At 47.5% G+C, this 24,108-nt stretch overlaps 1 protein-coding gene across 5 annotated transcripts in view; it reads right to left on the bottom strand.

Moving 5' to 3' along the window:
* LOC144591091 (liprin-beta-2-like) overlaps window positions 1–22,365 on the bottom strand; it is a 65,914-nt gene extending 43,549 nt beyond the window's left edge. For 4 of the 5 annotated variants that reach the window (XM_078395415.1, XM_078395416.1, XM_078395418.1 and 1 more), the window contains exons 1-4: window positions 22,338–22,365; window positions 18,000–18,113; window positions 7,319–7,447; window positions 2,119–2,211 (exon numbers count right to left, since the gene is read on the bottom strand). In XM_078395415.1, the coding sequence (XP_078251541.1) occupies window positions 2,119–2,211; window positions 7,319–7,447; window positions 18,000–18,011 (234 nt within the window). In that variant the 5' untranslated portion in view covers window positions 18,012–18,113; window positions 22,338–22,365. The remainder of the gene's footprint in view (window positions 1–2,118; window positions 2,212–7,318; window positions 7,448–17,999; window positions 18,114–22,337) is intronic. The other variant, XM_078395419.1, reaches the window with a different exon arrangement.
* Between the last annotated feature and the right edge of the window lie 1,743 nt (window positions 22,366–24,108).

Genomic DNA, 24,108 nt, shown 5'->3' with positions numbered 1-24,108 from the left:
GAGCAAAGGGAAGATACAATGTGCAGATAATAATTCTCAGCATGGTAGTGCATCAGTTCCATAGACAAGGTCTCATATCCACAATGGGATACTGGTGAATCACGCAGTACCCTGGGTTATGGAAGGCTGATAACACAGAGGATGAAGCTGTGCAAGAAGGAACTGCAGATGTTGGTTTAAACTGAAGATAGACACAAAACGCTGCAGTAACTCAGCGGGACAGGCATCATCTCTGGAGAGAAGGAATGGGTGACGTTTCGGGTTGAGATCCTTCTTCAGATCTTCCGTTTGAAGAAGGGTCTCGACGTGAAATGTCACCCATTCCTTCTCTCCAGAGATGCTGCCTGTCCCGCTGAGTTACTGCAGCGTTTTGTGTCTGTCTTCGGATGAAGCTGTTCCCGAGTCTGGTGGTGCACGTTGCTGCACCTTCTGCTGCACTGGAGCAAGGAGAAGAAGAAATGATTGGGCTGGGATGTCTTTCATTTTGCTGGCTGCGTTACTGAGGCAGTAGGAAGTGTTCCTCTGGGAAGTCTGGTGTTTGTAATGGACTGAGCCACATCTACAACTTTCTGACCTTATAGAGCTTTGCAAAATCATGAGGGGGGATAGATATGGTAGATAGTCATAGTCTTTGTCCAAGGTAGGGAAGTCTAAAACTAGCAGGCACAGATGTAAGGTGAGAGGGAAATGATTCAAAGGGAACCTTTGAGAGTAGAATGAACTGCCAGAGAAAGTGGCAGAGATGGGTACAAATACAACATTTGGACAGGGTCATGGATAGGATATGGGTCAAACACAGGCAAATGGGACATGTTTAGACAGCCACTCAATCAGGCTGGATGGCTCCATGGCCTCCACAGGTCTCAGTCACTCTCTCCACCATCTCTTCCGCCTTCACAGGTCACTTAGTCCCCTGATTCCGGTTCATGATCTCCTGAATTGTCACGCTCAATCAGTGGAGGTGGTCTCCACTTGCCTTCAAATTTAGATCTGGAGAGCCTTCCTTGAATTTCCACCCATCCTCTTCCATGAAGATTTTGCTTAAAATTGAGCTCGTTGATCAAGGCGTTAGTCATAGAGCATGGGAATAAGCCCTTCCACCGAACGTCTACACCAACCAAGTTGACTAACCGAGGGTGGTCTCACTCGCCTGTGTCCAGTCGCACTTTCTTTGCTCCTTTTGCCGATATATTTCACAAGGTCATAAGTAATAGGAGCAGAATTAGGCCATTCGGCCTGCCGTCTACTCCGCCATTCCATCATGGCTGATCTATCTCTCCCTCCTAACCCCATTCAACCCTGCCTATTCCCCATAACCCCTGACACCTGTACTAATTAAGAATCTATCTATCTCTGCCTTAAAAATATCTACTGACTTTGCCTCCACAGCTTTCAGTGGCAAAGAATTCCACAGATTCGCCACCCTCTGACTAAAGATGGGCATTTGCTACCACAGCTCATGAAACCATTGTTATAACTTTGTTATAAAATCCATTGTGGTCGCTGAAGTCTTTCTGTGAAGGTAATCTGGCATCTATGGTTTTGTTTGCATGCCGCCCAGTTAAATCATACCATCCAGGAATACATTCAAGCCATACCCAAGTACAAGAGTTAGTGCCAAGAGCACAGAATATAATGTTATAGCTTTCCAGTTGCAAAGAATATGCAGATTTGTTTAAAAAAGTACCACAGTAAGGTATTTTGGGAGATTGGGACTCCACTCTTCCTTGTGAGAGGAGTGTTCAAGAGTCCGATAACAGCAGGGGGAAAGAGGAAAACCCACGCGGTCACGGGGAGAACATACAAACTCCGTACAGACAGCACCCGTAGTTGGGATCGAACCCGGGTCTCCGGCGCTGCAAGAGCTATAAGGCAGCAACTCTCCGCTGCGCCACCATGCCACCCTCTGTGCAATTTCTGCCGGTCTTGGGTAGAGCCCCATGTGATCTCAAACCCACCAAATAATGTTGACTCTTCATTACCCTCTTAAATGGCCCAGGAAGCCCTGCTTCATTCTAGGGCACCGAGGGATGGGCAATAAATGGTGTCTTTGCCCAGCGACAAACAATGTACATCATCAAAACTCCACAAGAAGGGGACGCGACCGTTACTCCCTACCTTTGTAGCATCCAGTTCCTGCTGGTACTCTATCTTTTCAATTTCTAGCTGCTCCACCCTGGGCTTCAGCCTCTGTAATTCACGGAGCAGGTTCTGGAAAGTCAGCGAATGCAAGTGATGTTAAGAACAACGCAACAGGGGTCACTGAGACAGCACGAGTGGGAACACAGGCCGACCTAACGGGCCATTGATGGAGTTGGCTGGAGGTCAGAGACCCAGGATCAATGCGCAGAACTTCCTAGGTTGTAGGAGCGAAACTGGGCCTTTCGGCCCATCAAGTTCAGTTCAGTTTATTGTCATGTGTACCGAGGTACAGTGAAAAGCTTTTGTTGCGTGTGAACCAGCCAGCGGAAAGACAATACACGATTACAATACAGCCATCAACAGTGCACAGATATGTGATAAGGGAAATAACGTTTAGTGCAAGGTAAAGCCAGTAAAGTCCGGTCAACAATAGTCCAAGGGTACCCAGTGAGGTAGTAGTTCAGCACTGCTCTCTGGTTGTGGTAGGATGATTCAGTTGTCTGATACCAGCTGGGAAGAAACTGTCCCTGAATCTGGAGGTGTGCGTTTTCACACTTCTGTACCTTCTGCCTGACAGGAGAGGGGAGAAGAACGAGTGGCCGGGGTGTGACTCATCCAAGTTTGCTCCGCCATTCAATCATGGCTGATCTATCTTTCCTTCTCAATCTCAAGGGGGGAGGAGGGGGAGAGGGGGGAGGAGGGGGAGATGGGGGGGAGGGGGGGAGGGGGGGGATGGGGGAGAGGGGGGAAGGGGAGGGGGAGGGGGAGGAGGGGGAGGGGGAGGGGGGAGGGGGAGGGGGGAGGAGGGGGGAGGGGGAGGGGGGGAGGGGGGAACACAGATAGAAGAGAATACGTGATATGGATGTGCAGGGAAACAGAAAGACAGATATACACAGAGGCAACAAAGGGACACATGCACGATGCCCTGATACAACAATTCAGAAATAATATTTTATTATATTAAACTGTTAAGTTCAGGAAAACTCATGAAAACGTATTCATTAAAGACAGAGGTACTTTTGTTTGAATTGATTGAAAGAGAATGCATGGAAACAGGCCCTTCGGCCCATCGAGTTCACCTGCGCATTAATCATCCGTTCACTAGTACCATTATCTCCCTTTCTCATCCACTCCCCACACACCGGGCTCAATTCTAGAGAGGCCAATTAATCTATAAACCTGCACGTCTTTGGGACTTGGGAGAAAACCAGAGCACCCGGAGAAAACCCACGCGGTCACAGGGAGAACATACAGACAGTGCCCGTTGTCAGATTTGAACCCGGGTCTCCGGCACCATTAGGCAGCAACTCTACCGTTGCGCCCCAGTTACACTGCCATTACTGAAACAGGCCATGAGGCTTCAATTAGAAGTAAAAATAAACTCCCACATCCCCTCAGCAAACCCCCACTCCCCACATCTTGATTATGTGCCTCAGGAAGGTTTTTAAAAACGTGATAGAAACCAGCTTGGAGAACATAAGAGACTTGTCCATTACTAACCCATGGCTTGGACTGAAACACACTGAATCAATTTAATAATTCTGAAACCCTCAGGCCCCTCTCTCTAGTCTAATTAAGTTGCTCTAAGCTTTCAAAGATACAGACAGAACAGCACGCTGGAACGGCAATATCATTTACACGGAAATTGGAACCAGCAGTGGTACTAAAGTTTGAGTCAAGTCACGTTTATTGTTAAATGCACAAGTACAGTGAGGTGCAGGTACAATGAAAATCTTACTTGCAGTAGCATCACAGGCACTGGACTCAGATAACATAGACATAAATTACACATACGTTACACATACATTACACATACGTTACACATACATTACACATACATTACACATACGTTCTGCAAGAGAGCGAAAGAGAAACTGCAAAAATAGGGAAACATTAGGGCGGCCCGGTAGCGCGGCGGTAGAATTACTGCCTTACAGCACCAGATACCCAGGTTCAAACCCGACTACAGGTGCTTGGGATTTCTCCGAGATCTTCGGTTTCTTCCCACACTCCAAAGACGTACAGGTTTGTAGGTTAATTGGCTTGGTATAAATGTAGTTGTCCCTAGTGTGTGTAGGACAAGTGTTAGTGTGTGGGGATCGCTGGTCCGTGCGGATTCAGTGGGCCAAAGAGCCTATTTCTGCGCGATATATCTAAACTAAAATTAATTCAAAACACACTTAGGAAGCAAATGCAGAGTAACGCAAGAGGAGGTCTGCAGTGTTTTATTGTCGAAACATAGAAAATAGGTGCAGGAGGAGGCCATTTGGCCCTTCGAGCCAGCACCGCCATTCATTGTGATCATGGCTGATCATCTACAATCAGTAAGCTGTGCCTGCCTTTGCCCTTGATTCCACTAGCCCCTAGCCCTTGATTCCACTAGCCCCTAGAGCTCTATCTAACTCTCTTTTAAATCCATCCAGTGAATTGGCCTCCACTACCTTCTGTGGCAGAGAATTCCGCAAATTCACATCTCTCTGGGTGAAAGGGTGAAAATGTTTCTTCTCACCTCAGTTTTAAATGGTAGAGTTAGGGTTGTGCGGTCGGTTGTTGGCAAATAACCGTTCCTGAACCTGGTGGTCTGGGACTTCAGACGTCTGTACCTCCTCCCCTAAAGAGAGTTTCTACTTTTGGCAACAAAGGAAACTTCACTAAAGACTCCCCTGACATGTTGTTGCTGACCTTAAGGTTTGAGTTCCCAGGAATATTTGTGCAACCTCCAAAAATCTACCAGGGACCAGTGTGACCTGGCTATGCTAGTACATAGCTCATTCCCATTAGAAAAGTTGTGTTCACAATTCCCCTACTCTGGGCAAAAGACTCTGTGCGTTTACCTGATCTATTCCTCGCATGATTTTGTACACCTCTATAAGATCGCCTGTCATCTTTCAGCGCTCCAAGGAATAGAGTCCTATCCTGCTCAACCTTTCCCTATAGCTCAGGCCCTCGAGTCTTGGCAACATCATTCCTATAACATGGTGTCCAAAACTGAACACAATCTAGTCTGTCACTCTCTCCATTATCTTCCAATCATCCCCCTCATCTCGATCCACCCATCACTTGCTAGGTCTTCACTTCACCCCACTTTTCCAGCTCTCTTCCCCCCTACTGCATCAGTCTGAAGAAGGCTCCCGACACAAAACGTTGTTTATCCATTCCTTCCACAGATGACCTGCTGAGTTACTCCAGCATTTTGTGAATAAATCCTCCAGCACTGTGTTTTACACAGATAGTCCTGCAGGAAAAAGAGTCCTCATCTTAGAAAAGGTGATTGGGCATTGGGCTGAAGGGCCTGTTTCCATGCTGTATGACTCTAGAGGTGTAAAGAAGATTATCAGTCTTAAGAACAGTACCAAGCCAAAAGATCACCTATCCATGTTCTCTAGGGATGCTGCCTGACCCAGTGAGTTGCTCCAGCACTTTGCGTCTTTCTTTGTAAACCAGCATCTGCAGTTTCTTGTGACTCCAGACTATCTAAGTACCTGCTCAGAAAGCTCACGGTGGAACAGCAATGGCAGGAATTTCTGGGCATAATCCGGAAGACGCAGGATCATTTCATTCCAAAGAGGAAGAAAGATTCTAAGGGGAGTAGGAGGCAACCGTGGCTGACAAGGGAAGCTAGGGATGGAATAAAACTAAAAGAAAAGATGCTGGAGTCAATTATTAAAGAGGTAATAACGGTGCATTTGGATAGCAGTAAAAGGATAAGTCCAAGTCAGCATGGATTTATGAAAGGGAAATCATGCTTGACTAATCTTCTGGAATTTTTTTGAGGATGTGACAAGTAAAATAGATGAAGGGGAGTCAGTAGATGTAGTGTATCTAGACTTTCAGAAAGCCTTTGATAAGGTTCCGCAAGGGAGATTGGTGACTAAAATTAGAGCACATGGTATTGGGGGTAGGGTGTTGACATGGATAGAGAATTGGTTGGCAGACAGGAAGCAAAGGTTAGGAGTAAACGGGTCCTTTTCAGAATGGCAGGCAGTGGGGAGTGGCGAGTGGAGTGCCGCAAGGCTCGGTGTTGGGGCCGCAACTGTTTACCATATAACTGTTTACCATATATGTTAATGATTTGGAAGAGGGAATTAGAAGCAACACTAGCAAGTTTGCGGATGACACAAAGCTGGGTGGCAGTGTAAACTGCGAAGAGGATGTTAGGAGGTTGCAGGGTGACCTGGACAGGTTGAGTGAGTGGGCAGTGAGACCTGGGTGTCCTTGTACACCAGTCACTGAAAGTTGGCGTGCAGGTACAGCAGGCAGTGAAGAAAGCCAATGGCATGTTGGCCTTCATAACGAGAGGATTTCAGTAAAGAGGTTCTTCTGCAGTTGTATAGGGCCCTGGTAAGACCACATCTGGAGTATTGTGTACAGTTTTGGTCTCCTAATTTGAGGAAGGACATCCTTGTAATTGATGCAGTGCAGCGTAGGTTCACGAGATTGATCCCTGGGATGGCGGGACTGTCACATGAGGAAAGATTGAAAAGACTGGGGCTTGTATTCACTGGAGTTTAGAAGGATGAGAGGGGATCTTATAGAAACATATCAAATGATAAAAGGACTGGACAAGCTATGTACAGGAAAAATGTTCCCAATGTTGGGGGAGTCCAGAACCAGGGGCCACAGTCTTAGAATAAAGGGGAGGCCATTTAAAACTGAGGTGAGAAGGAACTTTTTCACCCAGAGAGTTGTGAATATGTGGAATTCTCTGCCACAGAGGGCAGTGGAGGTCAAATCACTGGATGGATTTAGGAGAGAGTTAGATAGAGCTCTAGTGGCTAGTGGAATCAAGGGATATGGGGAGAAGGCAGGCACGGGTTATTGATTGTGGACGATCAGCCATGATCACAATGAATGGCGGTGCTGGCTCGAAGGGCCGAATGGCCTCCTCCTGCACCTATTTTCTAAGTTTCTGACCAGGGAATAGTTTATGAAGTCCACCAGGAGACGGCAAAGGTTGGGGAGAGGGAAGAGAGGAAGCGGAAAGGACACAAAGGGGACGGGAAAGATCCAGGTCGCAGAACCAGAACATGCAGCCAAGGAAGTGGTGTAAATTAATTGGGGAGGAGGAGAGTTGAGGATGAGAGGAGTTCAGGATGAGCCCAAAGTTGACGGAGGGTGTAGATTGTCCAGGCTGGTCCTGGGGATAACAGAGAGAACAAGAGAAGATGTTACTGACCTCATTCCTGTGCAGATCCTCATTCTCCCACTGATCCTTCTCTATTTCAGCCAGTTTGATTTTCAGGCTTGTTACCTCCTCCATCAGATCCAGTTTCTGGGACTCCACAGATGTCCTGCTGACCAGCTCCTAGAAACAGCAGGAAGCAACATTTACAGACCAGAAACTCTTCCCCATTATCATTCCACAGATCTCAGAGAGAGCTTTACAGCATGGAAACTGAGTCTGGGCCGACCAGCGATCACCCCGTACACCAGCACTATCCTGCACACTAGGCCCAGCGATCACCCCTGTACACCAGCACTATCCTACACACTAGGCCCATCCCAGCAATCACCCCTGTACACCAGCACTCACTATCCTGCACACTAGGCCCAGCCATCACCCCGTACACCAGCACTATCCTACACACTAGGCCCATCCCAGCAATCACCCCCGTACACCAGCACTCACTATCCTGCACACTAGGCCCAGCCATCACCCCGTACACCAGCACTATCCTGCACACTAGGCCCAGCCCAGCGATCACCCCGTACACCAGCACTATCCTGCACACTAGGCCCAGCGATCACCCCCGTACACCAGCACTATCCTACACACTAGGCCCAGCCCAGCGATCACCCCGTACACCAGCACTATCCTGCACACTAGGCCCAGCGATCACCCCCGTACACCAGCACTATCCTACACACTAGGCCCAGCCCAGCGATCACCGCGTACACTAGCACTATCCTGCACACTAGGGATAACTTACAATTTTACCGTAGACAATTAACCTACAAACCTGCACATCGTTGGAGTGTGGGTGGAAACCGGACCCATGCGGCCAAATAGAGAATGTACAAACCCCCTGCAGACAGCACCCATAGTCAGGATCAAACCCGGGTCTATGGCTCTGTCAGGCAGCAACTCTACCACTGCCCTGTGCTACCTACTGAAAGGGTTAAACAAAAATAACTCAAGAACTTATACCTTTCAGCTTTGGCCCTATTCCAATAATTTCAGGACTATTTTAATTTCAGCAATTTTCCTTCCCATCTCGTTTTTATTAAATATATTTATTAATTCCCTTCCTCTGGCAGGTCATGAGAAATAGTTCAACTCTGCTGACCTGAAAAAAAAGCTTCTCAGAATTCTAGCTGTTGATATTTCTCCCATTTAACCCTATCACAGGATGAATTTGTTGTTCTACGGTTAAGGTATCTGCTCCCTCAATTGTAAAGGGATGACATTATAAAGTCTTCATGAGAGGAATGGATCGTGTAGATGCACAGATCTCTTGCCCAGAGTAGGGGGATTGAGAACCAGATGACATAGGTTTAAAGTGAGGGGGGAAAGATTTATTAAGACCCCAAGGGTTAACTTTTTCATGCTAAGGGTGGTAGGTGTACGGAACGAGTTGCTGAAGGAGGTAGTTGAGGCAGGTACTATCACAATGTTTATGAAACATTTAGACAGGTGGGTGGGACCAGGGCCGTCTTAACCCATGGGCCTGATGGGCACTTGCCCGGGGCCCCACGAGCATAGGGGCCCCATGCTGATCTGTGTATGTTAAGTGACTTGCAATAAATAAATACTACTTTAAAAATATAGGTTCAATAAGTGCTTTTTTCGCAACAATTAGCTCCCTAAGTGCTTTGCTTTTCCATCCCTAAGTGCTTCTCACAGCGATCTGTAAGTGCTTTTTGCAACAATGTAGCACCATCGCTAAGTGCTTTTCGGTAAGTGCTTTTCGCCGGCACGACAAGGGGGGGGCTGGTAGGGAAAGGGGGGTGGGGGAGAGTAAAGGTAGGGGCCCCAGTACACTGCTTTGCCCGGGGGCCCATAATGCTGTAAAAACGGCCCTGGGTGGGACTAGTGCAGATAGAACATGTTGGCTGGAGTGGGCAGCTGTTTCCATGCTGTAAGACTCTATGGGTCTAAAGTCATAGCATTATACTACAGGGAAACAGGGTATTCGGCCCAACTCATCCATGCTGACTGAACAAGACACATGAACTAATCCCATTTGCCGATGTTTGGCTCATATCCCTCGTATCGAATCAAGTCCACTTACCGAATGTTGACCCATTAGTTCAGGAACCTATATTGCTGACAAATCTAGGCTTGTGTATGGAGAACATTTCCTCCCACTCCACTACGGGACCAAAGCTCCAAGGAGGAGGTGCCACCGAGAGAGGCCGCGCAGTGGGAAGTGCGGCCCTTTCAGAGGGCCTTGCCGGGCAGTATTACACTGTGGGAGAGACAGGCCTAGTTGAGGGAGTGCGGCCCTTTCAGAGGGCCTTGCCGGGCAGTATTACGCTGTGGGAGAGACAGGCCTGGTTGAGGGAGTGCTGCCCCATGGAAGTGGATGTCCTAAGAGAAGGCCACACTGCTTGTCGGTACTTTCAGGAGAGCGCTGCTCAGTGCGTACAGCTCTGGAGGAGATGCAGTTGGTGGATGACATCAGCATGACATGACATGAATCTGTTGGATGCCGTGTCTGCTCTCTGGCATTCTGCCCAAAAATGAGCTTTTAATAAACATTGCTAAAAATAACTGTCTCTGTCCTTTCTCACACTGTTGTTTAAGGAATATTGATTTCTCCAACTTCAAGTAACCCTGGCATTCCCTCTCTCTTCCCATCCCTCCCCCACCCATCGCACCAGCTTCTCATTTTCACCCATCAAACAGCCAACAATGGCCCGTTTCCTTTATCATCGTTACTTTTTTGCACATCTTTCATTCATTGTTCTATATCTCCCTACATCATCGTCTATATCTCTCATTTCGCTTTCCTGTGACCTTTACTCTGAAGAAAGGCCTCGACCCGAAACGTCACCCATTCCTTCTCTTCAGAGACGCTGCCTGTCCCGCTGAGTTACTCCAGCTTTTTGTGTCGATCAGCTGTTTAAGGAACCATGTGTATCAAATCAATGTCAAGTTTATTGCAGGAGTGATTGATTATGAGAGGCAGAGTTAGCATGGAAACAGGCCCTTCAGCCCACTGAGTCGATGCCAACCATCAAACATCCTTTTACATAAATCCCATGTTATTTTCCCCACATTCTCATCAACTCACCTCAGATTCCACCACTCACTTAGACATTAGAAACAATTTATAACAGCCAGTTTACCTACCAATCTGCATGTCCGGTAGGAGGAAACCGGAACCGGAACCGGAACACCCGGAGGAAACCCACACTGTCATAAGGAGAACGTGCAAACTCCACACAGACATCACCCGAGATCATGATTGAACCTAGATCACTGGCGGTAAGGCAGCAGGTCTATTAGCTACACCGTTCACTTTGTGAAAGAGAGCGAGCGAAGAGCCCAAAGTTGTGAAGAAACACATGCATAGAAACATAGAAAGTACGTGCAGGGGTAGGCCATTCGGCCCTTCGAGCCAGCACCGCCATTCAATATGATATGGCTGATCATCCAGAATCAGTAGACCGTTCCTGCTTTTATCCCCATATTTCTTGATTCCATCAGCCCCAAGAGCAAAATCTAACTCTCTCTTGAAAACATCCAGTGAATTGGCCTCCACTGCCTTCTGTGGCAGAGAATTCCACAGATTCACAACTCTCTGGTTGAAAAAGGTTCTCCTCATTTCAGTCCTAAATTGCCTACCCTTTGTTCTTAATCTGTGGCCCCTGGTTCTGAACTGTCCCATGTGTCGTGCTCACCATCGCTATTCTCCAACCTGGCATCCACCAACAGGATAATCCTCAATTTCCACAACGTTGTCTGCCTTGCTCCGTACAGACGTGGGAGGTGTTGGTCACTGCCTCATATTCCATGAATACCGCTCCAAGTGATTTTCTCAGGAATTCATTGTGGATAACCATTATAGACACAAAATGCTGGAGTAACTCAGCGGGACAGGCAGTATCTCTGGATGAGATGCATCTCTGGATGGTCTCGAGCTGAAACATCACCCATTCCTTCTCTCCAGCGATGCTGCCTGCCCAGCTGAGTTACTCCAGCATTTTGTGTCTATCTTCGGTTTAAGCCAGCATCTGCAGTTCCTTCCTACACATGGATAACCATTATGGTTGCATTGTCAATGGCCAACATGTCACCATGAATGTGTGGATTCAAAAGGATTTGGAGACACAAGAAGCTGCAGATGTTGAAATCTCGAGCAAGACACAAAATGTTGGAGGAACGCCTTGGGTCAGGCAGCATCTGTGGAGGTAAATGGATATCTGTCGTTTTGTTTAGGGACACAGATGCTGTCTGACCTGCAGAGTTCTTCCAGCACTTAATTGTTTCCTCTCAGCAAGTTTCATATTCCCAAAGCTCGGGGCAAAGTTTAAAGGAGAGGTGCAGCTAAAGATTTAAAATATATATAAACAGAGAGTGGTGGGTGCCTGGAAGGTGCTGCCAGGGGTGGTGGGTGCCAGGCGGGATGGTGGGTGCCTGGAAGGTGCTGCCAGGGGTGGTGGGTGCCAGGCGGGATGGTGGGTGCCTGGAAGGTGTTGCCTGGGGTGGTGGGTGCCTGGAAGGTGCTGCCAGGGGTAGTGGGTGCCAGGCGGGGTGGTGGGTGCTAGGGGTGGTGGGTGCTAGATGGGGTGGTGGGTGCCTGGAAGGTGCTGCCAGGGGTAGTGGGTGTCAGGCTGGATGGTGGGTGCCTGGAAGGTGCTGCCTGGGGTGGTGGGTGCCAGGGGTGGTGGGTGCTAGGTGGGGTGGTGGGTGCCTGGAAGGTGCTGCACAGAGAGTGGTGGTGGAAGCAGATACAATGGTTGCAATTCAGTGGCTTTTAGATAGGCGCGTGGATATGCAGGGAACGTTGGAGTATGGTACGTGCAGGCACAGGAGATGGATTTTACTTGGCATCATGTTCTGCATGGACATTGTGGGCTGAAGGACCTGTTTCTGTGCTGTCCTGTTCCACTTTCTAAACCAGCACAGGAATCGTGTACCAAGCCTGCACACAGCTGCCCGGAAAGTTGTACAAGGACACTTGCTGCTTGCTCCCACTGTGGGCACCCTCTGCACAAAGTCCAGGCACAACCCAGGTGGCAGCCCTTCAGCCCTTCACGCCCCGTGCTGGCTCTTTGCAAGAAGCCTCCATTTTGTCCCACTCCACTGCTCCGCCTTGCAAATACTTCTCACCCTGACCCGTCCTCTTTTGAAAGTGCCTGTGGTATCTGTTCCCTCCACCCCTTCAGGCCGATCAAAACAAGTTTGGCAAGCAAATTAAAACCAATCCCCACAGCTATTTGGCAGTTATTTGCATTGGCAGCTTTGCATCTCCTGTTGGATCACATGGATCTCACACCCATTCAACGCTCCTGAACTCAGCCACTCCCACATGAAGCAACATGCCCCTGGTAGGGAGACTGGTCACTGACAACGCAACGAAAATGCTTATCCACAGTGAATTCCTCAGCAAAATTACTTGGAGTGGTTGTAATCCCCATGGATTATAGGGTGGTTACCAACGCCTCCCACCACTCAACAACTTCTACAGATGCGCCATAGAAAGCATTCTGTTGGGGGTATCTCCGCTCTTTGGCTACTGCTCTGCAAGTAGTTGTGGATGTAGCCCAGTCCATAACACAAACCAGCCTCCCCCCCTCACCCCCATCAACTAACTGCATCTACACTTCACGCTGCCTCATGAAAGTGGCCAACATTATCCAGGACCTCTCACACCATGTGTTATGGGAATAGCGCACCCGGTGGTGCAGTACCGGGGATATATTACCCATGAGGCTGTAGCCAGAGTGATCCTGAATTAAAATGGCTGAACCCAAGACTGGAGTGTAAAGCCTCTGTTAATTAGTTGTGTAGCTGTACTGTAGCAGGTTACAGAAAGGAAACACACTAACAAAACACCATGGTCATTCCCTCTTCTCCCATCGAGCACGATACAAAAGCTTGAAAGCACGAACCAGCAGATTCAAGAACCTCCTCTTGCTTGTTGTCATCGTGCTACTGAATGGTCCTCCCATACGCTAGGACGTAGTCCCGGTCTTCCAACCTACTTCAATGCGGTCCTTACACTTTTTTTTAGATAATCTGCACTTTCTCCACAAATGTATTGCTATAACATTGCACATTGGTATTTTTCTTTTTGCACTACCTGTTGCCCTTGTGCATGGGTTGATTGTACTCGTGTGTTGTACAATTTGATGGAATCGTTCAAATAAATAAAGCTTTCCGCTGCCTCTCCGTGCACGCGGCGATAATAAACCGATAACTGAAATCCTAATTCCCACTCAAAGTTAGCGACACTGAATTGCATCATTCCACCTTTCCTAGGGACCGTTGTTAAACTGCTCTCCCAAACAATATCACTCACAGTCTGTGGAAGTGAATTACATTTTGAAAAGTTCCCCCTGATATAGATTGCTTTATGACATTCCCGAGTTGTCCCAATAGATTAAGAGTCCTGCTTCCTGATTTGGAGAGACTCTGTGAGAACGTCAAAGTCTTCCAAATTCCAGGAAACCTCAACTTTGGGACGATGCTAATGTTAAACCTCTGAGATCGCGGGTCACCTCTCAGAAAAGTCTAGGCGGATCATTCCGGAACGTTGGACCTCTCTCGGAGGCCGAGACCTCTATTTGTCCGGTAAAACAGATAATCCAGAAAGGCTCTGGAACTCTGGGTCTGGTATATCGATGATGGACCTGCATGGTGTTTACAGGCCTGTTGTGTTTCTGCATGCAAGAGTTTCATAGTTCTGTCGTGGGTACATAGTTCTGTCGTAGGTACATAGTTCTGTCGTAGGTACATAGTTCTGTCGTGGGTACATAGTTCTGTCGTGGGTACATAGTTCTGTCGTAGGTACATAGTCTGTCGTAGGTACATAGTTCTGTCGTAGGTACATATGACAATTAAACTCTCTTGGCGCTTCAACTGGAATTAATGTTATCATTCAACCATATTGGTCTACACAAGACAGCACTTTCTAATTAGCAGCACTTCCGCCTCAGAATTTCAGCTACTTTCAACAAAAGGAGATGTGCATCAGTTTCTAAGGAACTTGGAAAGGGAGGGAGTTGGCCACCCAGGGAGCCCATGTAGAGCAGGCACTAAACTTGGAACCCACTGTATTCAGCACCTGTACTCAGGATCAAATCTGGGTCTTTGACATTGTAAGGCAGCAACTCTACTGCTGCGCCACTGTGCTGTCCCCTGTGTGAAAAAACTGCCTCTCAGATCCCCGTTAAATCTTTCCCTGCTCACCCTAAACCTATTACCCTCTAGAAGGGTCTCGACCCAAAACATCACCCATTCCTTCTCTCCCGAGATGCTGCCTGACCTGCTGAGTTACTCCAGCATTTTGTGAATAAATACCTTCGATTTGTACCAGCATCTGCAGTTATTTTCTTATACTGAATGGAAGACTAACTCAAAGGGCTGAATGGCCTCTCCCTGTATCTATGTTCCTAGGCAAACAGATTACAATTAGCAATAGGAATGTCAATGATGGATAAGGGTGAGTGTGCTCTTACTTTCGAAAGCCCCTCCCCAGGTTTCTGATTTGATTGGACCCAACTTTAGACTGTGGTAAAGTTCAATGCAGTACACAATCATAATCTTTGCTTTAGGGCATAGATAAAGTGGAGTGTCACAGTACTTCTCCCAGGGAATGGGAGTCTAAAACTAGAGGGTATTTATTTCACAAAATGCTGGAGTAATTCAGCAGGTCAGGCAGCCTCTCAGGAGAGAAGGAATGGGTGACGTTTCGGTCGAGACCCTTCTAGACTGAAGAAAAGTCTCGACCCGAAACGTCACCCATTCCTTCTCTCCCGAGATGCTGCCTGACCTGCTGAGTTACTCCAGCATTTTGTGAATGAATAGTCTTCCATTCAGGTGGATCATGGTTAAACGTTCCATTTATTTGTTTTGATGTGGAGTTTAAAACTGGAGCAAAAGGGGGCAGCACAGTGTTGGAGTTGCTGGCTTTTAGCACCAGAGACCTGGGTTCAATCCTGACTATGGGTGCTGTCTGTACGGAGTTTGTACGTTCTCCCCGTGACTGCGTGGGTTTCTCCGGGTGCTCCGGATTCCAAAGACACATTAGCTACAGTATAAATTGTAAATTGTCTTTAGTGTGTAGGATAGTGCTAGCGTACGTGATTGCAGGTCGGCACGGACTCAGTGGGCTGAAGGGCCTGTTTCCTCACTGGATCTCTAAAGTTTAAAAGTCCCAGATTGATATGTGGAAACAGTTTCTTTACTCAGAGAACAGTGATGGTCTGGAACTCACTGCCTGCCGGGGTGATGGATTCAGAGGCTTTGAGAAGTGACTGGGTGGGGACTGGAGAGAGAATCATTTGTGGGGGAAAGCACCAAAGCACAGAACTGATGAAATTGCTCTAGGAGTTGGTACAGACTTATTGGGCTAAATGGCCTTCTCCCGTGCCTTAAGAATCATATGTCCACAAACCTTTAGTATTCACTGTTTACTAAGCCACCAACAATGGTGCTGTAGTGGATTGGTTGAGAGCTTTCAAGTGTAAATATCACCAGCAACTTGTCCCGGTCCAACCATCTTGATACTACAGCCAAGAACGCACATTAATATCTCAACACCTTCAGACTGAGGAGATTCAGCATGTCTCCATTGACTCTTACCAGTTTCCCCAGATGCACCCTAGAACACATAGGATGCATCACAACTTGATTTGGCAATAGTTCTGACGAGGACCACAGGAGAGTTGTGGATGTAGTCCAGTCCATCTCTCAAACCAGCTTCCCCACCAGTTCCCCCTCGGCTCAATCTATACATAACGCCACTGGGGAAGGTAGCCAACATAATCAAGGACCACTCAGGCCCCAGTCATTCCCTTTTCTCCCCTCTCCCGTCGGGCAGAAGATATAAAAACCTGACCTTAGATACCACAAGATTCAAGAACAGCTTCTACCTCACTGTTCTCGGATGCTTCAACTGACCCCTCATGCTGAGGTTGTATCTCCAATCTTCCAAACTACCTTTTTTAGCTCTTGCACTTTTCTTTTATCTGCACTTTCTCAGGCTGTAAAACTAGATTCTGTTATGTTTACTTTCTTTTTTTTTGCATTTTTAATCAATGGTTTGATTGTTCTCATATTTGGAACAATTTACCTGGTTAACACACAAAATGATTTTCACTGCATTCCAGTACACGTGACAGTAATGAACCAGTACCACCTTTCCGCAAGTGGAATATTGAGATTGTCTCCTGCCGTCACCCTCAATGGCCGGCTTGAATTTTAAGATCCTGCACCTTATTCCCAATTTACCATCGCCAGAGGCGATAGTTTCTCTTGCCTTCTCATCACCTCCCTGAATCGCCATGCAAACATCTCAATAGATCAATGCCTTTCACTGTTCGAGAGGACATCACGCTTTAAGGAAATTCACAATGAGCAGTGGAAGGAACAGTGTGCCAGGATGGTGGTGGAGCGGTGCAGTGGGAAGAGCAGCTGCCTCATGCCTGGGCTCCATTCTGTCCTTCGATGCTGTCTGTGTGGAGTTCGCATGTTCCCTGGGTACCCCAGTTTATTCCTACAGCCCAGAGGCATGTGGGATGGTAATAATTGGCTGCTGTATATTGGCCCTTGTGGTAGAATCTGGGGGCAGTTGTTGGAGACAGTGGAAGAAAATAAGGTTAACGTACAACTATATAAATGGGTGGTTGAGAGTGGACACAGATTAGATGGGCTGAAAGGCCTATTTCCGTGCTCAACTTTAAGGCGAGAGCTTTAACAGGGACGTTATGAGCACGCAGAGGGTGATGGGTACACAGAACAACATGCCAGTGGAAGCATGCACAAAATGCTGGAGTAACTCAGCTGGTCAAGCAGCATCTCTGGAGAAAAGGAATAGATGACGTTTCAGATCAGAACCCTTCTTTAGTCTGAAGATGGGTCCCAACCCGAAACATCACCTATTCCTTTTCTCCAGAGATGCTGCTTGACCCGCTGAGTTACTCCAGCATTTTGTGTTGATCCGGTATAAACCAGCTTCTGCAGTTCCTTCCTACACATTTTGCTGCCTGAGGAGGTAGTTGAGGCAGATACAATAACACAGTGAAAAGACACTTAGACTAGAACTTGGATAGGAAAGGTTTAGGGGGATACGAGACAAATGGGACCAGCTTAGTTGGGACACCTTGGTCAGCATAGGCGAGTTGGGCCGAAGGGCCTGTGTCCGTGGTGTATGACTCTACAACTACAACAGGGGTGGCACAGTGGTGCAGCGGTAGAGTTGCTGCCTCACAGCGCCAGAGACCCGGGTTCGATCCTGACTACTGATGCTGTCTGCTCGGAGTTTGTCAGTTCTCCCCGTTTGCTTCAGGTGCTCCGGTTTCCTCCCACACGCCAAAGACATACAGGTTTGTAGGGTAATACAGGGGGTATGGGGAGAAGGCAGGAACGGAGTACTGATTGAGAATGATCAGCCATGATCACATTGAATGGCGGTGCTGGCTCGAAGGGCCGAATGGCCTCCTCCTGCACCTATTGTCTATTGTCTAATTGGCTTGGTATAGATGTAAATTGTCCCTAGTGTGTGTAGGAAACTGCTGGTGTGCAGGGATCACTGGTTGGGCTGGACTCAGTAGGCCGAAGATCCTGTTTCCGAGCTGTAATTCTAAACTAAATTAAACTAAAGACAGGCAATAGATGCAGGGACAGGCGGTGACATCTCTGTGAATGAGGCTCTGTGTCTTGGTCGGGCCTCACCACCTCTTACCTGCTGCAGCATCTCCTCGGTTGAGTTGAGCTTCAGCTGGTGGTCTTCCAGACAAGACTCCAGGTCCCTGATCTTCTCTCCCTGGGCCTCCACTTGGTCTGTGAGCACACTCACCTGGCGGTAGAGCAGAGCGGAGAAGTGTCAGTTTAACAAGAAGGTGGGCTCAATTCATCCTTGGTTCAATGGGAAAATACACAGCACAGCAGCAAAGGCAGTGTTATCATTGTGCCTCTCCCCGCTGGAGCTTTTAAGGCAGTGACAGGTTTTGCCAGTGAATTTCTACAAAAATGAGGAAGTAGGGCTGTTTTGGTCTGTTCATTTGCATCGGGCGTGTGTGAGGATTACCGTGACTAGCTGCAATCAGGGAAGGGGCAGTTCAGTGCCGAGACCAGCACAGATTAGGGCCTGGATTGGGCCGGGCTGAGGCGGGCCGGGCTGAGGCGGGCCGGGCTAAACTGAGCAAGCCTGAACTCGAGGCTGGAATGCGAGAATAGCAAGTTGAAGCTGCTGGCTCTGTCCCAGCGCAGGACAACGGTGCTAAAGGTCACCACACCAACCACGCTGCACTTCCAGGGAGCAAAGGTTGGCCCCATGCACAAATGCCAAAGGTCAGGTGGCGGAGTGGGGGGGTTAAAGTTTGGCAGATAAACCCAGTCTCGGACGTACAGAAATCATTATAGTTTCGTTTCAAACACCAACTCTATTTTCAATGATTCTCCACAGAACAGTGGCAGTGCAAATCCTCCTGTCGACGAGACATTCTGGTTCCCTACTGGCTGGAGGAATTCATTACAGCACGATCGTACAGCACCTGACGCAAGCAGGATGGGCCAAATGGCCTGCTTTTTGGTACTGTAATTTTTGTTTTGATTCCAATACAATTGCAGATTGAGGCCATTTGGCCGATTGTTCTTCTGCTGCCCAAAGAATCCCACCCTCCTGCTCTTTTGCCAACGTGCTGTGCAGTTATCAAAAGACAAAGTGCTGGTGGAACTCAACGGGTCAGGCAGCAGCTGTGGAGGGGATGGACATATGACGTTTTGGGTCGGGACCCTTCAGACGGATGGAGTGGGAGAGGGGGTGGGGGGGGTGGGGGGAATGCTGGAAACGTGAAATGGAGATGGGACGAAGTCTGGCAGGTAACATTTACCCTGTTTCTTTCTATTACCTCTTGTTGTATGTTCCTCTACCACCCAGGACAAGGGCAGCAAGCACAAGAACACCACCACCCGCAGGTTCCTCCCTGAGTGACATCCTATCCTAATCTGGAAACAAATCACCACCCTTTCTAAATCCTGGAGTCAAAGACCAGAGGGCACAGCTTTTAGAGAAGAGGGGCAATGTTTAAAAGAGATTTGCGAGCCAAGTTTGTTTTTATATTATGTACACACAGAGAGTGGTGGGTCTCTGGGACACAGTGCTATGGGTGGTGGTGGAAGCAAATACAGCAGTGATGTTTAAGAGGATTTGAGAGAGTCATGCAGATCTGCAGTAAATGGATGGATCTGGACCATGCACAGCCAGAGGAGATTAGTTTAGGTAGACATCATGTCAGCATCAACATTGTGGGCCGAAGGGCTTCTTCCTGGCTGTGTGGTTCTATATTCTATGTTCGGTAGCTGCCATAGTGGGAGCATCTTCAGCAGACTGCTGCTGTTCAAGAAGACCGTTGTACTTCAGGCTGGTGGGAGAACACTTCTCAATGTTTATTGTTTTACTAATTTTAGTTGGACTTTAGAGATACAATACAGAAACAGGCCCTTCGACCCACCGAGATAGCACTGACCAACGTTCCCTGCACAATAACACTATCCTACACACACTAAGGACAATTTACAATTTTATCAAAGCCAATTAACCTTCAAACCTGTACGTCTTTGGAGTGTGGGAGGAATCCGGATCTCCTAGAGAAAACCCAATCGTAATCAGGATCGAACCCGGGTCTCTGGCGCTATAAGGCAGCAACTCTACCACTGTACTGACCCGGACCGACATTTTCTTCTCCCTTTTCCTGCCTTGGGCAGCACAGTGGTGCAGCGGTAGAGTAGCTGCCTTACTGCAATGGAGACCGTTTGATTTTGACTACAGTTGTTATCTCTCTGGAGTTTGTACGTTCTCCCCGTGACTGCGTGGGTTTTCCCTGGGTGCTCCGGTTCCCTCCCACACTCCAAAGATGTCCAGGTTTGTAGGTTAATTGGCTTTGGTAAAAATTGTAAATTGTCCCCAGTGTGTAGGATCGTGCTAGTGTGTGTGAATTACTGGTCGGCGCGGACTCGTTGTCTGAAGGGCCTGTTTCCGCGCTGTCTCTCGAAACTAAACGTGATCTACATCTACACTAATTAACCACGAACACACCACTTAAATAGATGGCACAAATTAATCTTTTTAGCCACTGAATGGCATTCGAGGTGTTAACTACCAACCATAATTATCATCCCAAGTGCTTTTGTGTGATGGTTCACGCTGGTACCTCTAACAAATTTAAAACCCATTTTTTCACATTTTTGGAATTTTTATTTTTATTGTCAATGTTATACTTTTAGTTAATAGTTTACGAAATTAGAAGTTGCTTGGGCACAAGAATCAAACGTGGAACATCAGCATGGGAAAATAAATATTGATAAATGTAGTTTAATTTCTTTTTATTGATAAGCACTTTGCGTCTACAAAAAAATGCATTGGTCATCACAAACTACAATCTTCTCTGCCTGAAAGGATGGAAACAGAAGATTTTTTCATTCATTCCCAGGAAAGGCCAGGACTCAGTGACCATCTCCAATTACCCTTCAGGCAAAGAATGGCTGTTCTACTGAATGCTTTGTAAAGCAACTCCACAACCTGCAATGTTGTCACTGGCAAAACACACACACAACAAAACCCACAGCCACTGTGCCTTATGTATTTTACACATGGGGCGAGGTGGATGTTACCACTCTCAGCTGTGCGTCCCTGCTCTTGGGATGATGTGCACCAGATGTGTCATACAGTCAGACAGCTTCGAAACAGGCCCTTCGGCCCATCTTGCCTATGCCGACCAACATGCCCCATCTATACTAGGCCTACCTGCCTGTGTTTGGCCCATACCCCTCTAAACCTTTCCTAACCATGTACCTGTCTAAATGTTTCTTAAACGTTGTGATAGTACTTGCCTCAACTGCCTCCTCCGGCAGCTCATTCCATACACCTACCATCCTTTGTGTTTAAAAACAAAGGTGCCCCTGAGGTTCCTGTTAATCTTCCCCCCGCTCCCTCACAATAAACTTACCTCCTCTCGTTCTTCATTCCTCTGTTCTGGGTAAAAGACTGCATTTGCCCCATGTATTCCTCTCATGATTTTATACACCTCTATAAGATCACTCCTCATCCTCCTGCAGCCCAAGGATCAGAGTCCCAGCCTGCTCAGCCTCCCCTTAAATCTCAGCCCCTTCAGCCCTGGCGATATCCTCATATATCTTTTCAAGTTTGAGTTGAGTTTAGTTTATTGTCAGGTGTAGTCTTGGTTGCATGCTAATCGGTTAGCGGAAAGACAATACATGATTACAATAGAGCCATCCACAATGTACAGATACATGATAAGGGAATAACATGAATAACGTTTAGTGCAAGATAAAGCCAGTAAAGTCTGATCAAAGATAGTCTGTGGTCTCCAACGAGGTAGATAGTAGTTCAAGACTGCTCTCTGTATCTTTCCAGATTAATAACATCTTTCCTTTTACAGGGTGACCAAAACTGAACACAATATCTAAATGTGGCCTCACCAATGTCTTGTACAATTGCAACATGACCTCCCAAAGTCTGTACTCAATATTCTACAATATTCTGACTGATGAAGGCTAATCTGCCAAAAGCCTTCTTGACCACCCTACCTATTTCTGACACTAGTTTCAAGGTACTCTGTGCCTGCACTCCTAGATGCCTCTGTTCTACAACACTCCACAGAGCCCTACCATTCACTGTGTACATCCTGTCCTGGTTTGACTTCCCAAAATACAACACCGTGCACTTCCCTGCATTTAACTCCATAAACCATTCCTCAGCCCATCTGCCAACTGATCAAGATCCTGCTATGATATTTGACAACCATCTTCGCTATCTACAATACCACCCACCTTAGTGTTAGTTTAGAGATACAGTGTGGAAACAGGCCCTCTGACCAGCGATCCCCGCACACTAACACTATCCTACACACACTAGGAACAAGTTACAATTTTACCGAAACGAATTAATCTACAAACCTGTATGTCTTTGAGGTGTGGGAGGAAACCGGAGAGCCTGGAGAAAACCCACGCAGGTCACAGAGAGAAGGTACAAACTCAGTACAGTGGCAGCCTCACTCACCTGTAGTACCAGGCACTCCCGATCACTCTCCAAACGTGTCAGTCGATCCTGGCAGCTTTCATTGTTCACAGACGTACGGTGATTGCCCTGGACACAGAATAAAACATATCAGCATCGCATGGAACAGGGCAATCAGCCTTCTTCTCGGGGGCCTGCAGTCCAGGTGACCAAATCTAAACAACTTTCGACGCACAAATCCAGAGCTGAAGACAGAAAATGCTTGAAACTCTCAGCAGGTCAGACAGCCTGTGTGGGGGATGCACAGATGACATTTTGGGTTGGGAACCTTCTTTAGTCAGGATTGAGGACTTGGAGTGGCTGGACTCGTGTTCCCTGGAGCGATGGATGCTGAGGGGTGGACTGATAAAGGTGAAATAGCAGGAGTGGCACGGTGGCGCAGCGGTAGAGTTGCTGCCTTACAGCGCCAGAGACCCTGGTTCGATCCCGACTACGGGTGCTGTCTGTACGGAGTTTGTACGTTCTCCCCGTGGCCAGAATGGGTTTTGTCCGGGTGCTCTGGTTTCCTCCCACACTCCAAAGACATACAGGTTTGTAGGCTAATTGGCTTGGGATAATTGTAAATTATCCCTAGTGTGCATAGGATAGCATTAGTGTGTGGGGATCGCTGGGCCGAAGGGCCTGTTTCCGCGCTGTATCCCTAAACTAAACGGGAAACATAGATAGGGAAGTTCGACAGACTCTTTCTCCCATGGTAGGGGTATTAAAAACAAGAGGGCATAAGTTTGAAGTGAGAGGAAAGAGTTTAAAGGGGGTTGGAGGGGAAAGTTTAGTTTACAGGGAGAGCGGTTGATATCTGGCAGAGGAGGTGGTGGAATCAGATACAATCACTGTGTTTAGGAGGTCATAAGTCATAAGGACATAAGTTATAGTAGAATTAAGCCATTCGGCCCATCAAGTCCACTCCGCCTTTCAATCATGAATGATCTATCCCTCCTAACCACATTCTCCTGTCTTCTCCCCATAACCTCTTACACCTGCACTAATCTAGAATCTATCTATCTCTGCCTTAAAAATATCCACTGACTTGGCAAAGATTTCCACAGATTCACCATCCTCTGACTAAAGAAATGTCTCCTCATCTCCTACCTAAAAGAATGTCCTTTATTCTGAGATGTTGAGACAGACACTTAATATGCGAGGCACAGAAACATATGGGCCTGGTGCAGGCAAGTGGGATCGGTGTCGATGGACAATTGTTCGGCGTGAGCATGCTTGTAGAGCTGCTGCCTCACGGCACCAGAGACCCAGGTTCAATCCTGACCTCGGGAGCTGTCTGAGTGGAGTTTGCACAACCTGTGGATGGCTTTCCTCCAGTTCCTTCCAGTTTCCTCACACATCCCAAAGACATGCCGATTTTAAGTTGATTGACCTCTGGAAATTACCGCTAATGTATGAGAGAGTGATAAATTGGGATAACATAGAACTAGTGTGAATAAGAGATGGATGGATCAAGAGCACTGTGGAAGGGCCTCGTCAATAGACAATAGTGGGCCATTCAGCCCTTCGAGCCAGCACCACCATTCAATGTGATCAAGCTCACCGATGAAGGGCCTTGACCTTAACCATAGTAATTTTAAAGCTAATAGAATTGTGGTCCTACAAAAGGCATCCCACTGACATTTCAGTCACTTGCTTTACTTCAGACTTTACAAATACAGCAGGGAACAGATCCTTTGGCCACTGAGTCTGTGGCGACCAGCGATTACTCTGTACACTGGCACTATCCTGCACATGAGGGACAATTACATTT

The sequence above is a fragment of the Rhinoraja longicauda genome, unplaced genomic scaffold, assembly GCF_053455715.1.
Source record: "Rhinoraja longicauda isolate Sanriku21f unplaced genomic scaffold, sRhiLon1.1 Scf000570, whole genome shotgun sequence".
NCBI lineage: Eukaryota > Metazoa > Chordata > Chondrichthyes > Rajiformes > Arhynchobatidae > Rhinoraja > Rhinoraja longicauda.
The sequence above is the reverse complement of the archived record's forward strand: the minus strand, read 5'-3'. Positions and strand labels throughout refer to the sequence as shown.